The sequence below is a fragment of the Cladophialophora immunda genome (assembly GCF_000835495.1).
Source record: "Cladophialophora immunda strain CBS 83496 unplaced genomic scaffold supercont1.4, whole genome shotgun sequence".
NCBI lineage: Eukaryota > Fungi > Ascomycota > Eurotiomycetes > Chaetothyriales > Herpotrichiellaceae > Cladophialophora > Cladophialophora immunda.
In genome coordinates, this window is record NW_015622544.1 from 5,693,677 (window position 1) to 5,710,324 (window position 16,648).

At 53.0% G+C, this 16,648-nt stretch overlaps 5 protein-coding genes across 5 annotated transcripts; 4 read left to right on the top strand and 1 right to left on the bottom strand.

The window, feature by feature from the left end:
• Nucleotides 1-94: 94 nt before the first annotated feature.
• Nucleotides 95-3,086, top strand: PV07_08281 (uncharacterized protein). Its single transcript, XM_016395434.1, has one exon. It carries the CDS (start codon nt 273-275, stop codon nt 1,956-1,958), a length of 1,686 nt encoding a protein of 561 aa, XP_016248853.1. The 5' UTR covers nt 95-272; the 3' UTR covers nt 1,959-3,086.
• Nucleotides 1,991-2,830, bottom strand: PV07_08282 (uncharacterized protein). The gene has a single exon (XM_016395435.1). The coding sequence runs from the start codon at nt 2,770-2,772 to the stop codon at nt 2,194-2,196; it is 579 nt and encodes a 192-aa protein (XP_016248854.1). The 5' UTR covers nt 2,773-2,830; the 3' UTR covers nt 1,991-2,193.
• Nucleotides 3,087-3,802: 716 nt separating the features above from the next.
• PV07_08283 (uncharacterized protein) lies at nt 3,803-5,691 on the top strand. Its single transcript, XM_016395436.1, has 3 exons — nt 3,803-3,962; nt 4,020-4,123; nt 4,180-5,691. The coding sequence occupies exons 1-3, from the start codon at nt 3,862-3,864 to the stop codon at nt 4,800-4,802; spliced, it is 828 nt and encodes a 275-aa protein (XP_016248855.1). The 5' UTR covers nt 3,803-3,861; the 3' UTR covers nt 4,803-5,691.
• Nucleotides 5,692-6,044: 353 nt separating this feature from the next.
• Nucleotides 6,045-10,883, top strand: PV07_08284 (uncharacterized protein). Its single transcript, XM_016395437.1, has 2 exons — nt 6,045-8,788; nt 8,836-10,883. The coding sequence occupies exons 1-2, from the start codon at nt 6,319-6,321 to the stop codon at nt 10,650-10,652; spliced, it is 4,287 nt and encodes a 1,428-aa protein (XP_016248856.1). The 5' UTR covers nt 6,045-6,318; the 3' UTR covers nt 10,653-10,883.
• Nucleotides 10,884-11,285: 402 nt separating this feature from the next.
• Nucleotides 11,286-16,597, top strand: PV07_08285 (uncharacterized protein). Its single transcript, XM_016395438.1, has one exon. The coding sequence runs from the start codon at nt 11,594-11,596 to the stop codon at nt 16,316-16,318; it is 4,725 nt and encodes a 1,574-aa protein (XP_016248857.1). The 5' UTR covers nt 11,286-11,593; the 3' UTR covers nt 16,319-16,597.
• The last annotated feature ends 51 nt before the right edge of the window (nt 16,598-16,648 follow it).

Consider the following 16,648-nt stretch of genomic DNA (forward strand, 5'->3'; position numbering starts at 1 on the left):
GGCTACTGGGCTTGAATCGGGCAGCCGCCAAGGCCCTCGCCAAGTTTCTGTTGGTGCCTGCGACTTTCTTCGCAGCATCTCAAAATTCAAAGCTGCGTGGACAACGCAAGTGAAATCGCATTGAGACCAAAGTCTTCTGCATCGAAGCTTGAACTACTTTGTCCGCCTAGGGAAGCTAAAGCGAATAGCCGCGCCTCCGAACATCCTCCTCTGATTCTTCCTGCCATCGACCAGATCTGCAGACCACTCCCTCTCCGTTGCTCCTATGCTGCATGCCACCAGTCCACCAGTTCTTGTGTCGGAATGCCGCCTGTGGTCGTCATGATGCCTCGATATACCTCAATCTCCATTCAATCCCTCGGAGACGTCAACCCAGATCCCTGGCAGGTACCTTAGCACAGCTTGCTACCGTTCACACCTCTTCTCGAGATCCTCCAAGTACCTTCTTGACGGAACCGAACGTTGATATCAAGAGTCTCCACAATACCCTACGTGCCCATCGCGAAACAAATCGCGCATCAGTTATCCGAAAGACTTACAAAGATCGCCCACCCGTACGGATACGTGATTCCGATGTAGGACTCCCATCTCTTGAGGTCAAGACTCCGGTACTGCGAAGAGAAGCATCCCGGTTCAAAAGGGTGGAACTTGCTCCGTTCAAGGGATTTAAAGGCACAAGTCGCAATCTGGATCTGCTGTGGCGTATCAATGATACCGAGAAGGATCCCCCCTTACACTATCGTCTTCCGTGGCTCCGTCATCTCCACGACCCAGAACCAGACGTTTATACCTCTGCTGTCGAGCGGCTCGGCGATGAAATTCGCGCTTTCGAAAAGTATACCTCTCCTTCAAAGGAAGAGCAGCGCGCTGCGGACGATGCTTTCCACGATCTTGCCGAGTGCGTGAAGGAGATCGCAGGAGACCTCCATGTCGATATCATCGGGTCTCGTGCTACCGACCTGGCAGATCCTCTATCCGATCTGGATATTAATGTTTCCGGCCCAGGACGACCAGGTTCGCTGACAAGCCCCGCGCAATTATCTTCTGTCGCCGTACTCAACAAGCTCTACAAAATGTTTCGTTGGCCTCCCAAGACAGCGAATCTCTTCCACTTTCGCCCCATCGAAGTCCAGCTTTATCTCAAACAAGCTCGTGTGCCCATTCTACTTTGTCAGCACAAGGCATCCGGGCTCCCGATTCAAATCCAATCCACACCCCGAACATATGACAGCCGCGAATACGTGAAAGCGTCGTTGAAAGAATACCCCTCTCTGAGAGGTCTTTTCAAGGTGCTCAAACAACTTCTACAGATGCGTGGTCTCACAGTTGGCAGCAGCGGAGGGATAACATCCTACCCACTATTTCAGATGATTGTTGCCGCGCTGAAGTTCTCCGAGGGCAAGTTCCACCGTGCGGATGTAGGTAACCAGTTCCTTTTCTTCTTGGATTTCTACTCGGACATCGACTTTTCTACACACGGCATTGCTACCGAACCTCTCGAGTTGTTTTCAAAGAGTGTTGTGCGTAGCCGCAACCTCAGTGAGGGGCTCCAGAAGGCAGTCGCGCAGTCTCATACAGCTTCCGGCGAACGCTCTGATTCACGCGTCGCAGCCTTTCATGGACCGGGTCGAAAGGGGGTTCGGGACGGGACGGAATATCTCATGACGCTTCAGGACCCTGTGAACCCCAAAAACGATCTTGGGAAGTCTGGTTTTCGGATCAACGATGTGCAGGAAACCTTTATTGCCATTCGGGCGACGCTGAAGACCGCAATGGCCGACTGGGACAAGAATCTGCAGACATGGCAGCAGTCAGAACAGCGACGACGAGCGCGGTCGTTACTTGGACCTTGTGTGGGTGGTGATTACCGAATATACGAGCACGAGAGAGACGACTTGCGTCGTTTGGGACACCATTCGTTGGAAGCCGCGGCCGCGGCCGTTATTGAGGCTCCATAAGTGGCCGGGTTCTGGTCGTTGTGGACAGCTCGATTTGTTATCATAAATACAAGGCTATGGGAATCGATGCGTCACCCGCTTCCTCATTCCTGATGGGTCCATTCATCTGTACCCAGCATCTGCTTTTGATGCAAGTCAAGCTCCCATAGTAGGAGCTTGCCGGAAAGATTAGCGCTAATCCCTACTCAACTTTCCCCCTTGAGCCCTGCGCATACCAATACCGACGAGGCCAGTTTCAGCGAAAAAAAGACCCCTCGACCTGCTGAACTCCCTCCGCGCCACTCAACCAACTAACCCGGTCTTTTACAAACTGCTCCACTTGGGGCTTCAACTTTGTCTCATGCAAATGGAAGTCGTCCACTGTACCGATACGCAACACGAGCATGTCTGGATTGCGGGAGCTGATGCGATACATGAGCGTGCCACACGTGGAGCAGAAATAGTTGGTCATGGTGTTCCCCGAGGCAATGGTCTTGGATTGGCTGAACACGGTCAGGTTGTCTTTGCCACGCAGGTGGGTTACATCAGGGTCGGCGACGACGAAGTTCGATGCAAACATGGAGGCGGTGATCTTGCGGCAGTCGGTGCAGTTGCAGACGAAACTTGTGATGAGACCCGGTTTTTCGACGGGGAATTTCAGCTGTACGGCGCCGCAGAAGCAGGTCGCTGTCGCTTCTCCCTCTTTGGACCAGCCATCATCGGCGCTACCAGCAAGAGGAATGTAGGGCTTGGATTTGTCGGTGCCTTCTTGAGCGGACATGATTGTTTGCTTATGGATGGCTGTCAAGCGTGATGCAGGACTCGAAATCGGCATAGGCTTCTGCACTGAATTCTTATGCAAGAATGAGTTTTAGAGCAACAGGATACTCAGGTTGAGGTTGGGTGCTGTCTTCTGGTGATAGAAGTTGCACTCTTATATAGGCCAGGCAGACAATGGGCATCGCCAATTGCGGGGGTCGACAGTCGCCGAAAAGCCTCAAGAACAATATTCTATTTGTCATATTCGAGCGAGCGACCGGTTGGTGATCTAATGGCTCCTATACATCGGTTTCCTTTCTGGACCGATATTTTCCATATGAGGAGAGAGCATATCTAGTATCGAATGATTGCTGTGGTCGAGGAATGGAGTATTCGTCTTGCTTTCTTTGAGCCATTCCCGATTTGTCTTGATATTTCTAGATTAGGAAATGGCTGCTATCTAGTATTCTTTCGCCACCGTACGGGCGCGCGGACAACACGCCGTGGCTCGCACCAGTACAGTAAACCTTCGAGACTCGATCCCAGCAGATTCAAATGCCTCAACAGGTTTACTGCCTCCTAACTTTGTGCAGATGGTGCCTCATCTAGCTTGCCTTTTATCTGCAATGGAAGTAGGGCAGCCGGCGCTCCAGCGAGTTTACTCTGCCCATTTCTCCCTGGTATATGACGAGGATGAACCAGAGACAGATATTTCTCATTTTGGAATCTGCTCGAGTCACTGTAGCGCTCTAAGCTGGAATCACGTATGTGGCTATCCGTGACCTATTTGGTGGTTAGAGGAAGAACTCGGGAGGAGGAGCACAAGGCGGCGACACCGCGCTGGAGAATCACGAAGCCAAAGACTGTTGGGCTTTGATCTCCATTGAGTCGGCGACGTACATATGAAATGAAGACAAGGTTGGGACACCTAGAAAGCCAAAGACGAGTGCTAGATTGCGAACGAAACTCTGTCGTTTCCCGGTGCTTCTTGTATGACGCGCGAGGCTGGCATTTTATTTAAAGCGGCGAGTGACAGACACGCAGGTGAGGTGGCCGCGGCTCATTTCAGCCCAACGTTCTCGCCGACGACCTTATTTTGTTTCATTCTTTTCTCCATTGCAGACTGGTCACGAAAACCTAACGACCTTGTTTTACTTCCCCCCCGATGAGCAGTCCCCGAATTACCACTCCACGTCAATATGGCGGGGCCCATTTTGGCGCCACCGCAGGGGGATCCGACATTCGCATGCCTCGATTTTTCAAGCGGTAGGCTGCAAAATGGCATTAGCCCCGGCGACTGTTGTTGACGATGTGATGTGGCAGACTCTTCAAGTTTCCGCAGATGGACTTCGAGATGGCAGTGTGGGAGATGACACATTTGCTCATTGCGCCGAAAAAGGTCTTCAAGTCCATCTACTATCACAAGCGTGGGTTGATCGAAACACCTCTATGCCTTGTTCTCGGAGCTAATTGCGATGGCTAGAGACGAGAAACACCTGGCACCGGCCTGACCCTTCCTTCACCTACTTGTTATCCTTTTTCCTCTTACTCACATCCTTCGCCTGGTCGCTCGCCTACACCCCATCCTTTGCCTCCGTCGTCAAGCTGGCCTTGATGTTTGTCGTCGTTCATTTCCTGGCAGGGTCTCTCCTTGTATCAACACTGGCATATTATCTAGTTGGCCGACTGCTGGGCCCTGGAATCGCCGGACTTCCCGGTCGAAGGCGCCAACAAGGATTGTTCGGCCCTCCAGGAGGATCGAGAAGAGCTGAGGTGCTGGAGTTCGGATACTGCTTTGATGTCTCGATACGGGCCTTCTTCCCGCCATACGTTCTGCTTTATATCGTCCAATACATCCTCATGCCAGTCATCAACCATCAAAATCACGCGTCGACTTTCTTCGCCAATTTGCTTTACCTTGCAGCGGGCATTTATTGGAGCTTAATCACCTTTCTGGGATACAATGCGCTGCACTTTTTGCATCACACACAGCTGCTACTCTCACCCATGTTAGCCTGGATCGTGATATGGCTGGTATGCACCATTCTGAACATCAATCTTGCGACTTTGGGGACAAGATGGTTATTTGCGGGCGTCAAGGTCTGAAGAATATTACATCAAATTGGAACAGTGATCTCTGGTGTCCGGAAGGAACAAACGCTCGTAATCTGGTTGCAGATTGAAGATCGAGCGTGTGGAGACGTCGTTCCGCATTCATGTTCATGGAGGCTGGATTTCTGATGCATGCGCTTCACAATAGCGAACAACATCCCTCACTCACGGCGACCCCGACCTCAGTGTGTCAATGTTGTGCCAATCAAGGCGTCGAATTCGGCAATGAGGACTTTCGAGGAAGGGAACCTGAGTGTGAACCGGAAAACATCATTACAGGTCTCCCATCCAATTGCGGCATTGGGCATTGCTACCACCACGAACTCCTGGTTCGCGTCCAACGCCGGATGCAACATCAAACGGGATAATCGCCGAGATGTGGCTCAGCCTCCAGAGAGAGGGCGCCCTATTCGGCCAACTTTACAGGCGTGGCGCTCGGTAGCGGGGGAGAGCTAATGCAGGTCCGTCGATTTTTGATCTTGGCCAACCTGCGGCCCACTGCAACTCCAAGGGGGGTGGGTGATTTTGTGGTGTACGGAGTACGAGTACGGCGGGAGGACTTTGATGAAATCAAACTATGCGCGCGAGTTGACATGGTGCGAGCTGGGGGCACCATACACATACTACAAGCACACGCGCAAGGTCCCAAAGAATGAAGACTTGATGATAGCATCAGTACTTAAAATTGTGGTGCTAATAGTGTTGAGCATTCGGTCAACCGTCAAGCTTCGGCTCGGGGATGACGGCAAAAGAAGGATGAGCTGTCGTCCAGCAATACCAGTAGTCTAGTACGCGGACCATATCTATGCATACCCAGCGTGCTCGAAAACATCCAAATTGCCCTATACTTAGTTAACTTCAATGGGGCACCGTTGAAATCGGGAGGACAAAAGCGTGGATGTTTGCACCGTCTCCAAATTCTATCAGGCGTCGCGGTAGGAAGATTCTAGGATTTCTAGCCTGGAAACCCTACCCAAGTGTGCCTGGGTCGCTAGCTAGTGGTCTAAGGGGCCCTGCAAGGGGGATGCTTGGGTACCCCTGGCCGCTGGCCCTTGCAGATGGTGCCCCCTATCCATGCATTGGCTGCTGTTAGCTACTGGCTCCAACCCTAAAATGATCCACCAGTGACACCCCCCATGCCTATCGCATTGAGGGACGCCGAACTGCGACTTGTGTAGGTCCTCTACCGTCCCTTACCTTTTCGAACCCCCCCGTAAAAACATCAAGCTGCACTCCACGCTCAGCTCTTTCATCCGCATCCTCAGAACTCTAGACTTATTGTAACTACGCAGCCTGTCCAGAGCAATCTTCTGGAAACCTGTCCTCCATCATTTCCGCGACGGTTTATCATACGGGTGGGACATGCGCCGGAACACCGTCCAACCCGTGTCAGGTCGTGCGACATTTCACGAGGGATCGAGGAGTTAGCTGTCTCAGACAACCACGCGCGCACCGCTTCTCTCGGGGCGCAAGCTGAATTTTCACACCCGATTCTATCCTTCTACAGACAATGACCCCTCCACCGAGTTTATCCTCGCCGAAAAAGCGCCAGAGTCCTCGCCGCCAACCTTCGAAACAGTTTACGGTCGTCGAGCATTCAAAGCCTCATTGCGGTGCCCTACCTGTTTCCCCAACCAGCCAATCTCGACCGCGTCGACAAGCGAATGGGGGCGTACCAAGCAGACAAATGGCAGGAACAGGGACGTTTCTGGCTGAATCACCCCCAATGGACCACATCCACGATAACGACGAGATGGAAGACCCTCATGATCTGTCCTTCTCGAGCAACCACATCCTCCGAGCATCCATGGTCGATAACCTAGTCATGTCGCTCGACCAATTCTCTAGCAGTGTGTTCGATGACGGGCCATATACGCCGCGGAGCAACAGCTACGATACAAGTGCGAGGATTCGGAAAAGAGGACATACATTTTCGTCTTCGACGTCTTCGGAGAATGATGTTCAACATATAAGACCTATACCTCAATTGCCCCAGACCATCCCCAGACTTCCTGTACGCAACAGTGTGAGGTATCAAAAGGATCTGCAGAGATTACCCAGCATATTTGGAGAAGATGAGGATTCGGTCCGCGCAAAGGTCTATGATGCACAAAGAGCAACCCAGCCTCATCACCCCCGGCGGAAAAAGAACGCTTCTGGTGGCGGCAGAAGCACTAACAGCAGTGCATCTTCGAGTATTGACCTGGGGCATCTAGCCAGTCTGACAGGCCGGTTAGGGGGGCCAGGCAACAGACGGTCCCGGAGCTTCGATTTCGGCGCAAGACCACGAGATTTACGTACCAGCAAACCGCTCGGAGGTGCTGACGGGGCACCCACTCCGGTTATATTTTCGGGCCCAGAAGCTCAAAGTGCGACACCAGCAGGGCCATCGGGCTCACCCCTTGTCCGGAAAAACAGTGCCAAATCCTCCAAAAGCGCATACGTCAAGAAAGGCCGAGCCGCAGCATTGGGATCCAACTCTGCGCGAAACGACTCTGTCCCCCAGCTTCCTTCGATGAAAAGTGTACCGAGCTTCAACACCGCGGAGCAAAGGACGAATATAGGGGCCCTGCATGAGACAATCTCGGCACCCAGGCCTGGCTTCTTTCGGCGTGTTTTCGGCTCCTCCAGAAACCCATCTGTGAATACAGAAAGTACCCCTCCGCCCAATGTACTTATCAAGTCACAGCCTGGGCGAGCAACCCCTGTACAAGATGAGAATGCACATCCTCCCACGACGCCACCCGGTAAAACACAAAAGCCCGTTCGGCGGACGTCTACCGATGCTTCAGCAAACAAAGAGAATCAGCCAGTGATCACCAAAAAGTCTTCTGCGTTCTTCCGCCGAAGGAAGAAATCGGTGTCAAATGTGGTTCCACCACCACTACCCCTGACCTTGAACTCGGACTTGCCATCGGAAAATGAGCCTGTGGATGGAACGAGCCCTGTGAGCAGCCTCAGAGCATTTATGGACCCATATCTCGTTGACCCTCCGTCCGCGACAAGCCACGCTCGCTCCCGCGGCCATAGTCGCACAAGCTCAATGCAAGGTTTCTATACTCCAACTCTACCACCTCCGGGGTTCGGCTTGTCAAACCAGGCAGCCAATCGACCCAGAGCAGGAGGCCATGGTCGATCGGAATCCCACGGTAGTGGTAAGACGTTGAAGTCGAACCCCAAGCAGGTCTCGGCTCTTCGAATTCCTCATCAGGATTCCTTTCTGGCAGATAGCAGCAGCGCGGAGGAACCAATGAAGCGATCTCCTTTTGATGCAGGCCACCATTCTGATAATGAGCGGGCCCCGTTACGCTACCGGGGCAGTGTGAGCGACTTGAAACTAGAGCATACACCCTCCGCAACGTCATTACCCAGTCCCTTGTCTGATCCAAGGTCAGCTACCACGCGACAGGGATCATGGAAATCCGAAAAGGTTTCACCGGTATCTTCCATGATTGCAGTTCCAACCTCGAACTCCCAAAATGCTGAACAAGGGGCTAAATCGACGTCCACTAGACGACAAAACACTCTGGAGGTTACGCGAAAAGGAACCAAGGGTTCTCCATTCGCATCAACTTCTGACGTTAGTGAATACAGATCAGCGCCGAGTACGCCCCTGATCATCGAAACTCCCGACGGTGAAATCGCATCGCCGTTGAGCTCCGCCTTGCCAAGCGACTCTCAAACCGGTCTTCAACCAGACCATAAAAGGAGAGCCCGACAGATATTTGACAATGCCGACGAAGAAGTTGATCCTTCTTCCGCGGGGGCTTGGTTGGGAGACCCCGGACCCGAAAGGGAGTATGTGCGGAAAGCATATATGGAGCTTTTCGATTGGAAGGATCAGAATATCCTGGATTCACTTCGTGGTCTTTGTGACAGGATCATACTCCGAGGTGAGACCCAGCAAATGGACCGCATCATGGATGCCTTTGCCCAGCGATGGTGCGAGTGTAACACATCGCATACGTTTAGATCAAGCGGTAAGAATCTTTCCACTACTTTGGTATATTATGGCTAATGCAAACAGACGTGGTGCATACAATTTGCTACTCAATCCTCCTCTTGAACACCGATCTTCACTTGGCGGACATTGATCAGAAAATGACGAAGGCCCAGTTCGTGCGCAATACGCTTCCTACAATCAAACGCGTTGCACAGGGGTCTGAGGCTGAGAGAACTTTACGAGGTCCGAAGCGGACAAACGCTTCGTCGAACGACGATATAAACAGTGCTCCCTCGGAAGTGAAGCGGTCTGTAGACCCGCCGGCCCACGAGGATGGACATCCGCCCGAAGCTGCCGAATCTACTGCAGAAGTCGCACAAGGGAGAGGCTGGGAATTGCAAATCGAAGCCGTTCTCAGGTCTTTCTACACGTCGATCTCATCAGAGCCTCTACCTCTATTCGGGGCTCAGGCCGAAGCAAACACGCAACTGAATCAGTCTAACAATTTCTTGACGATCGGAAGTACGATGCTTCGCCGAACACCTAGTGTGTTGAGTAAGGCACACTCTGACACCAATCGCGGTCGATATGCTGGCGAAAGCAAGTCACTCGGCGCCCGGTTCATCACGAAGACACGGTCAAGACCGCGACTGCCCTCGGCTCCGGGCTTTGCCTCTAGTAGAACCAGCATCGACGAACAATCCTCGGCTTGGAGTCCGTCGATGTCGAGCACGTGGAGTAAGGCATCTCTGGGAAAGACGTTGACATCAATGTCGGTCGACTCGTTTGGCACAGAAGCTACTCACGCCGATTATCAATCGTCGATCGGTTTTGCGAATGCTTTGAGCCAGGCCATCATTCGGGAAGATCAGCTAGAACTGCCCATCGAAGATGGGGCTAAAGGTGTTTCCCTACTTGAAGACGAGTCCCTTGAGCTTTGTGGTGCTCCATGGGCCAAGGAAGGCATCGTGAAGCACAAGTGTCATCTCGAAGGCGTCGATAAGAGATCAAAGGACAGAAATTGGAATGACTGCTTTGCGGTCATAGAGAAAGGTTACATGAGACTGTTCTCTTTCTCGATGACGGCGAAGTCTCTGAGGAGCAGGGCAAGAGCTCCCAAAGTTCCAGCTGTCGTGGGTGGCGGGAACTGGCAGGACAACGCTGAAGAATTATGGAAATTCACCCTTCGACATACCATTGCCAGTTCACTCCCGCCACCTGGATACTCAAAGGTGCGACCCTATGTGTGGGCGCTCAGTTTGCCGACAGGCGCTGTCCACCTCTTTTCAGTCGGCACGCCCGACATTGTAAAGGAGTTCGTTTCGACCGCCAACTATTGGAGTGCCAGGCTGTCGAAAGAGCCGATGATGGGCGGTATCAGCAACATGGAGTATGGCTGGAGTGATGCTGTGGTCAACAGGGCATTAACGTCGTCAGAGCTTCAATCTGGCCGCAATGCAGCGATGAGTCCGCGCCCGAGCACACAGATGTCAATGCGAAGCTCCATGGACCATGTTGGCGGTGTCCGGCCTAAGCTTCCTGGGGACAAGGCTCATGTCAGCGAGTGGATGCCGCCCCAACAGTCCATGTTTGCATCCCAATTGATGGAAGTGGATCAGCTTCGAGCACTGCAGACATATGTCACCAACGTGGAGGAAGAGTTGCAGAGACACAACGAACTGCGAGGTCTAATGCTTCTAGCTTTCACAGTCAAGCACCCCAACTCAACCAAAGCAATGAACAACTGGGAGCGGAAGAGCAGTTACTTGCTCCGAGAAATTGTCAAGTTCCGCACGTACATCGATACCCTTCAGAATGCCCAGACGACCAAGGAGAAGATATATCGGATGAGAAAGGAGGAAGAGAGAATGCAGCGTGCAGCGATGGACTCTAGGAGCTAGGCCACAACTGCTATCTCTGGCTGGGGTGACGTGATGCTTGAGCGGTGCTTTATGGATGTTCTCGAAGGTGCCAGGGAGGTCTAATATTTTGATAATGATGCCGGGCAGTTGATTCGCTTCGTTGTACCATACCTTTGTACTTTTAGTAGACGACTTGACGATTCATGAAGGTGAAGGTGAAGCAACCAAGACCAGGTGCAGGCATTTCTGATTGTGTCCGTATTCATCCACACCGAGCTGGTAGGAATGAAGTTGTACTACTGGTGAGTCTTGCCTGTAGTACTCTCTAACAGCTCCATGGCTCGCACGGAACCCGAGTCACATCGAGGTCACACCAATCGAGGCCACTGGTGGCACTAGCTGGGCAGTTTCGCTTGCTACCGTTAGGCCTCCCCGAAAGAGGACTCCTGAGACGACAAGGTGGGAAGGCTGAATGATAGTGTCTGACTGAAGGGTTCGCGGATAATTGGCGCATGATTTCTTCCAAAGTGTCTGTCAGACGGAAATATTTTTGACTGATCTCCAAGTGGATCCTTGCCTCATGTTGATGACCTGCCCAGATTGAGTCTGGCGCAAGGTTTCAGAGAAGGGGGCAGACACTTTGGTCCTGGACGCTGTGCCCGACACTCACCCCCCGGCCACACTCACCCATCTCAGTTGATTGAACTTGCGCAGCGACACTGAGTATTCTTGCCCAAGTGACTACCCTCACCTTGCGGATACGCCCTCCCCCCTGATCCTCCCTCGTCCTCTCTATCTTCGAGCCCCGGAGACAACAAACGCGCCGCTTCACCACTCCCCGTCAGAGCGCGCGTCAACACTCTCCGTTCTCCACACAGATGTCCGCACCACGGGATTCCAGAGGCTCGAATCACATCGGCCTGCCTTTGCGCATGCCCACAGGACAAGAATAATCTTTGGCTCGACAGTCGACTTGTATAATGTCTTCCTCTATGCTAAGTAGCCGGCCTCGAACCGAGCGCCGGTCGTCGAGGGTACCGGGTGGGTTTGATCCAGAAGAGGAGGACGACGTGGCATCCCTAGGAAGCGACCACAATGATTTGCTCGTCCAAGAGCATGATTCATCTGCATTTGGGGCCGGTCCCAGAGACCCCAGTAGTCTACTGCAGCCCGTCGAAGAAAATACCAATCTCGAGTTGCCTGCTAACATGACACTGGACGAAAGTGAAATGAACAAGAAGTTATTGGATGTTGAGTCCAGCTTCCTGCCCGAACACTCCGACTTGGTGGAAAAGACTTCGACAACTACTGGTGCAGACGATACGCACTTGTTCGGCGTTGTCAATGACAATGTCGCCGTGCGCAAGAAGCCGCACCCAATCCAGATTTCCTACCCTTCCGATGACACAGAAAACCATGTGGCTGGACGACTCTCCCAGTCACCTCGCACACCACCTGGCGCTTATAAGACTCCTGCACCGGAACGACATGAGTTCCGCCACACTGTTGAAAGCGACGGCTCCACTCGTCAAATGCCGAGCACATCCATGCTGGAGAGCATGTCCTCTTCGCCAACCGCCGCTGCCGCTGCCCGAACCCTTTCACGAGTCCAGTCTCTGGCGACCATGGGCGGATACGAGACAGCCAATGAAACAGAAGACCAGGACAGGCCTGAGAGGCGGTCTCGGAGTGTCCAAGACGATGCTGAAGCTACACCTCGAAAGAACGAGAACCGATATTTGGGCTTGCCACACAGCGCTGACGGACAGCAAGAAGGCTCAGAAGGCGCGTCCAAGCAAGGGACAAGGCGACCAGGATACCTACACAAGAGATCTTCCCAGGCACGCCTATCCTACGATTCTATGGCGAGTTCGAATACGGACGCTAGCGACGTCACCGTAGGTGCGGACTTTGCGCTGCAATCAGGAGGGGCTCTGCCCGATTCGAGCGCGCAGCGCAAAGCCAGGGCCACGATTTCCAGACAGGCTAGCTTAGGGAGCATGATGTCTGGGATATCAGGTATCAGCGATGATGAGCCTCGGTCGCAGAGACAGGCTGGGGCAACTGACCTGACGACATTGGAAGAAGAGAGCCCCAACTCTAACAAGGCGGGCGGATACTCCACTCCTCGCGCGTCGGTGTTCAACTTCAACATGCCCACCGATGCAGTCATTTCCAACAACGCCAGAGATCTGGAAGTCCCAGGCACTTTTGCTCGTCAGTACCGGCAAGAGCGGAGCATGTCACCGGAAAAGAGCAACACGATCATAGGGATGACACCAGGACCTAAGCGAGGCCTGACTTTGAAAGAGCACAGAAGCACTGTGGAAAAGTTGGGCAAAGAGAACTTCGACTTGAAGATGAAAATCCATTTCTTGGACCAAGCGCTGCAGAAAAGGTCCGAGGACGGCATCAAGGAGATGATTACGGAAAATGTACAATTAAAGTCCGACCGCTTGAGGTTGGAAAAGGATAATCATAATTTACGAAAGCAGGTTCGAGATTTACAAAAGAAGCTCGAGGAGACCGGGGCTCGCGACTCGCCAAATGCTGACCAAGGATATGCCACCGACGAGGAAAGGAGTCCGACTACCGAGGAAGAAGTCATCTATCTCCGAGAAAGGGTCGAAATCAGTGAGATAGAGATAGACAAGCTCCGTCAAGAGAATCTCGCCAAAGAAACGGAGAAGCGAAAGCTCGCCGAAATGGTCAAGTCCCTGGGTGACACTCGTGCTGCGGCTTCCGATGTCGGCTCAAGGGAAGAGCGCGATATGTGGAAGGATATGCTTGAAGCAGAGACCATTGCGCGTGAGCAGTCCGAAGAAGAGAACAAGCGTCTTCGGGAAGAGGTCTCAAAGCTAAGAAGTGAGACATTCGTGTCCGGCAAACCGAACTCACGCAAGATCAAGATCGGAGGCTCGGTTGTTTCGAGGTCTAGTAGTGTCGAAGCAGCAAATGCCAAAGACGCGGAGATTGAGAGATTGAGACATGAGGTTTCGGAACTACAGAAGATGATTGGCGCCCAAGCTTCCACATTGACGTCTCGGAACAAGGAAAAGGAGCGGCTGTACCAGGAAATCGAAGATTTGAAACTCGGTCGCATGGGTGGTCTTCGATCTGTGGCAGGCGACAGTATTCTCGATCGCTCGGCGTCCAGAGCAAGGTCCCATTCCCGAGCAAGCAACGGAACGAGATTATCCCGGATGAGCGACCAAGAGCGCGAAGCTCTTGAGACTAGGATCAACGAGCTTCGCGACGAAGTGTCACAGTTGAAACTCGAAAACCAGAACCTCCAGAACCAGTTTGACGAGGCACTTGCAGAGCTTGATGCTGTCGATGCCCAGGCGCAAGCCGACGCGGATCAATTCAACGAAGAGCTTCTCTTGCTGACTCAGGAACGCGACAATGCCTTGCGTGACGCAGAGGAACAAGATCATGCCTTCCAGCAATTGAAAAGTGAGGCCCAGGAGGAAATCGACGGTCTGGGAGATGAGCTAGATGCTAAGGTAGAGGAATGCGTTAAGCTTGAAGGAGAACTCAAAGCTCAGGTCGAGAACGTCAAAGCATTGCAGGCAGAGATGCGATCTGCCGCGGAAGGTCTTGTCCGTCTCGAGGAGGATGCGCAGCAAAATCTGGCACGGTACCAGTCTGTCAAAGCCGAGCTTGACGACGCGAATCGCGAGCTTGAGAGTCTCGAGAAGACTCTCGCCGAGGCTGAAAGCAAGGTGCAAAGATTGACGGTGCAGCAGGAGAGCAGTCATAATGAGATTGCATTTCTCCGCGAAGAGCAAGACGCCGACAAGATCAAGATTGGCGATCTAGAATCCCTTCTCAAGAAAGTCCACCTTAACTTGGAATCCGAACGGGATAAGAGCAGAGAACTCGAACGGCGGATCAACGAGGAACGGGCACAAAGAGATGCTGTTGCCAGTCAAGAGAAGCAAGAGGTTCAGAGAGTCATCAACGATCTCAATCGGGAAGCTTCTGGTGCGAAGGACGAACTCCGGAAAGTCCGCAAAGCACTCTCGGCTCGCGACATTGAGGCCAAGTCGTACCAAGAGCGGTTGTCTGAGTTGGAGGAGAGTCTACGAAATATCATTGGAGACCCGAACAGCTCCAGATCGAGCTTGATTAGTGCAGTCACCAAGATGCGCCGCGAGCTAGATCAGACGACAGTTGATCTTGAATCTGTTCGAAGGCGACTTGATCAAACAGAAAATCTGCTAGCTGATCGTGATGCCTTGCTGGAGTCGACGAGCCACGAATGCAGAAAATTGGCAGACGCTTATGAGCGAGAGAAGGCAGGAAGACGACAAGATAAGTTGGACTTTGAAAAGACTAATAAGGGTCATAACTCGACCACCAGGGCGCTCACGTCGGCATCCACCAGAATTGCCGAGCTTGAAGGACTTCGTCAGACTGACAGAAAGAGGATGGCACAGATGGAGACCCAACTCAAAGAACAATTATCGGAGAGGAACCAGGTGTTGCTCAACCTCTGGAAAAGGCTTTCTGCCATGTGCGGACCAGATTGGGCACACAACAACAGCTTGATTAATGGCAATCTTCCTTCTCAAGAAGTGATTGGTAACATGCTCTTCTGGCCTGGGTTTAGCCGGAATCTGCTGTTGGCTGCGAAACAGGTCGAGGGGACTCTGTCCACTTTCAAAGACAAGATCAAACGTGTTGAACGAGAGCTATATAAGGAGTACCAAGCTCTGGAACAGACTCTCGAAGTACGGACGCGCAAGCTTGAACGCATCGAAGAGAGTTGGGAGCAGATGAAAATCAAGATGTCGGAGATGGAAAGTCGCATTGATACCGGGGCTCGAACGCCGAAATCCAGCAGAACTCCTGAGATCAGCAAGCTGAAGGGTGAAAACCGGTTACTAAAGGCCGAACTCCAGCTTCTCCAACAGCAGCAGGCACACCACAATCTGCACCATCGACGGGACAGGAACGAGAGCCGGGCATCTGGATATTCAAGCATCATGTCAAATGAAGGACCAGGTCAGGTTGATGGTGCCGTGAATGGAGCTGTGGGGGTTCCAGCGCGTTCATCGAGCATGAGGCGCACCCGAACCATGGAGCTACAGCGACATCACTCCACAGGCATTGTGGAGCATCTCGCTAGCATGGGCGGCGACGTGAACTCGTTGCGGTCGAACTCGATCTCTAGTCGCCATTCAGGCTATACACAGGGCGGCGAACGAGACCGGGGTGGCCTGATGATTCCGGCGGGGCCCTTTAACGCCCCGGCCGACGGAAAGTTCTCCCTCCCACCTCCCCCACGAGAAGCCCCCCCTGCACCACCGAGCACGGCGTCAGGTTCAGACATTGCGAGTATCACCGCGGGAAGCGGGGGCGGCGGTCAGGGACAGGAGAAATGGATCCATCGCCTGCGAGAACTGGAGAGGAGGTTGAAAGCCGAGCGGGAGGCCAGGCTGCTTGACCGAAGCGGCGCCAGGAAGAGACTGGAGGAGAGAGATGCGGTGAACGAAGAGTTGCGACGAGAACTCGAGCGAGAGAGGGTCCGGAAGATCAGTGGCGAAGCCGGTTTTGATGCAGGTCATGCGATCTCGCCGCCTCCCCTGACATTACCGCCGCCACCCCCTGGTGCCGACATGGAGCATATGCAAGAAGCGGCAGGTGGGGATTTCGATGTGCACGTTGCGCACGGTATTGGAGGAGCGAGGAAGCGCTAGGTTCGCGTCATGGGCATCGGATTGAAACTGACGCAGTCCTGGCATCAACCCAAGGCGCGAGGCACGGTCAAATGTAATCCTACCGAGTGAGGCAGAGGGAGGGAAGAGACGAACCTTGCATATCTGGAGCCCAGCGAGGTTGTGTTTTTTTCTTGTTTTCAGGCTATCCTTGTATCATTATAGTTCGGGGTCAGTATCAGTATCACTATAGCGCAGGCAGATGGCTGCGGGCGACTATTACCGGTGGGCCAATTGGATGAATAAAACGGGTTTCTCGTTGCCGTGATCAGATGCCCTGTTCTGTACCGAATACAAGCAGCCCACAGCCTC

What these genes read in the sequence shown, in the direction of transcription:
- PV07_08281 (XM_016395434.1), top strand. Translation starts at nt 273, where the DNA reads ATGCCACCAGTCCACCAGTTCTTGTGTCGGAATGCCGCCTGTGGTCGT.
- PV07_08282 (XM_016395435.1), bottom strand. Translation starts at nt 2,772, where the DNA reads ATGCCGATTTCGAGTCCTGCATCACGCTTGACAGCCATCCATAAGCAA.
- PV07_08283 (XM_016395436.1), top strand. Translation starts at nt 3,862, where the DNA reads ATGAGCAGTCCCCGAATTACCACTCCACGTCAATATGGCGGGGCCCAT. An exon ending in ATGCCTCGATTTTTCAAGCG is followed by an intron (nt 3,963 to 4,019) that starts GTAGGCTGCAAA and finishes GTGATGTGGCAG; the next exon opens with ACTCTTCAAGTTTCCGCAGA. An exon ending in GTCCATCTACTATCACAAGC is followed by an intron (nt 4,124 to 4,179) that starts GTGGGTTGATCG and finishes TGCGATGGCTAG; the next exon opens with AGACGAGAAACACCTGGCAC.
- PV07_08284 (XM_016395437.1), top strand. Translation starts at nt 6,319, where the DNA reads ATGACCCCTCCACCGAGTTTATCCTCGCCGAAAAAGCGCCAGAGTCCT. An exon ending in GCATACGTTTAGATCAAGCG is followed by an intron (nt 8,789 to 8,835) that starts GTAAGAATCTTT and finishes TAATGCAAACAG; the next exon opens with ACGTGGTGCATACAATTTGC.
- PV07_08285 (XM_016395438.1), top strand. Translation starts at nt 11,594, where the DNA reads ATGTCTTCCTCTATGCTAAGTAGCCGGCCTCGAACCGAGCGCCGGTCG.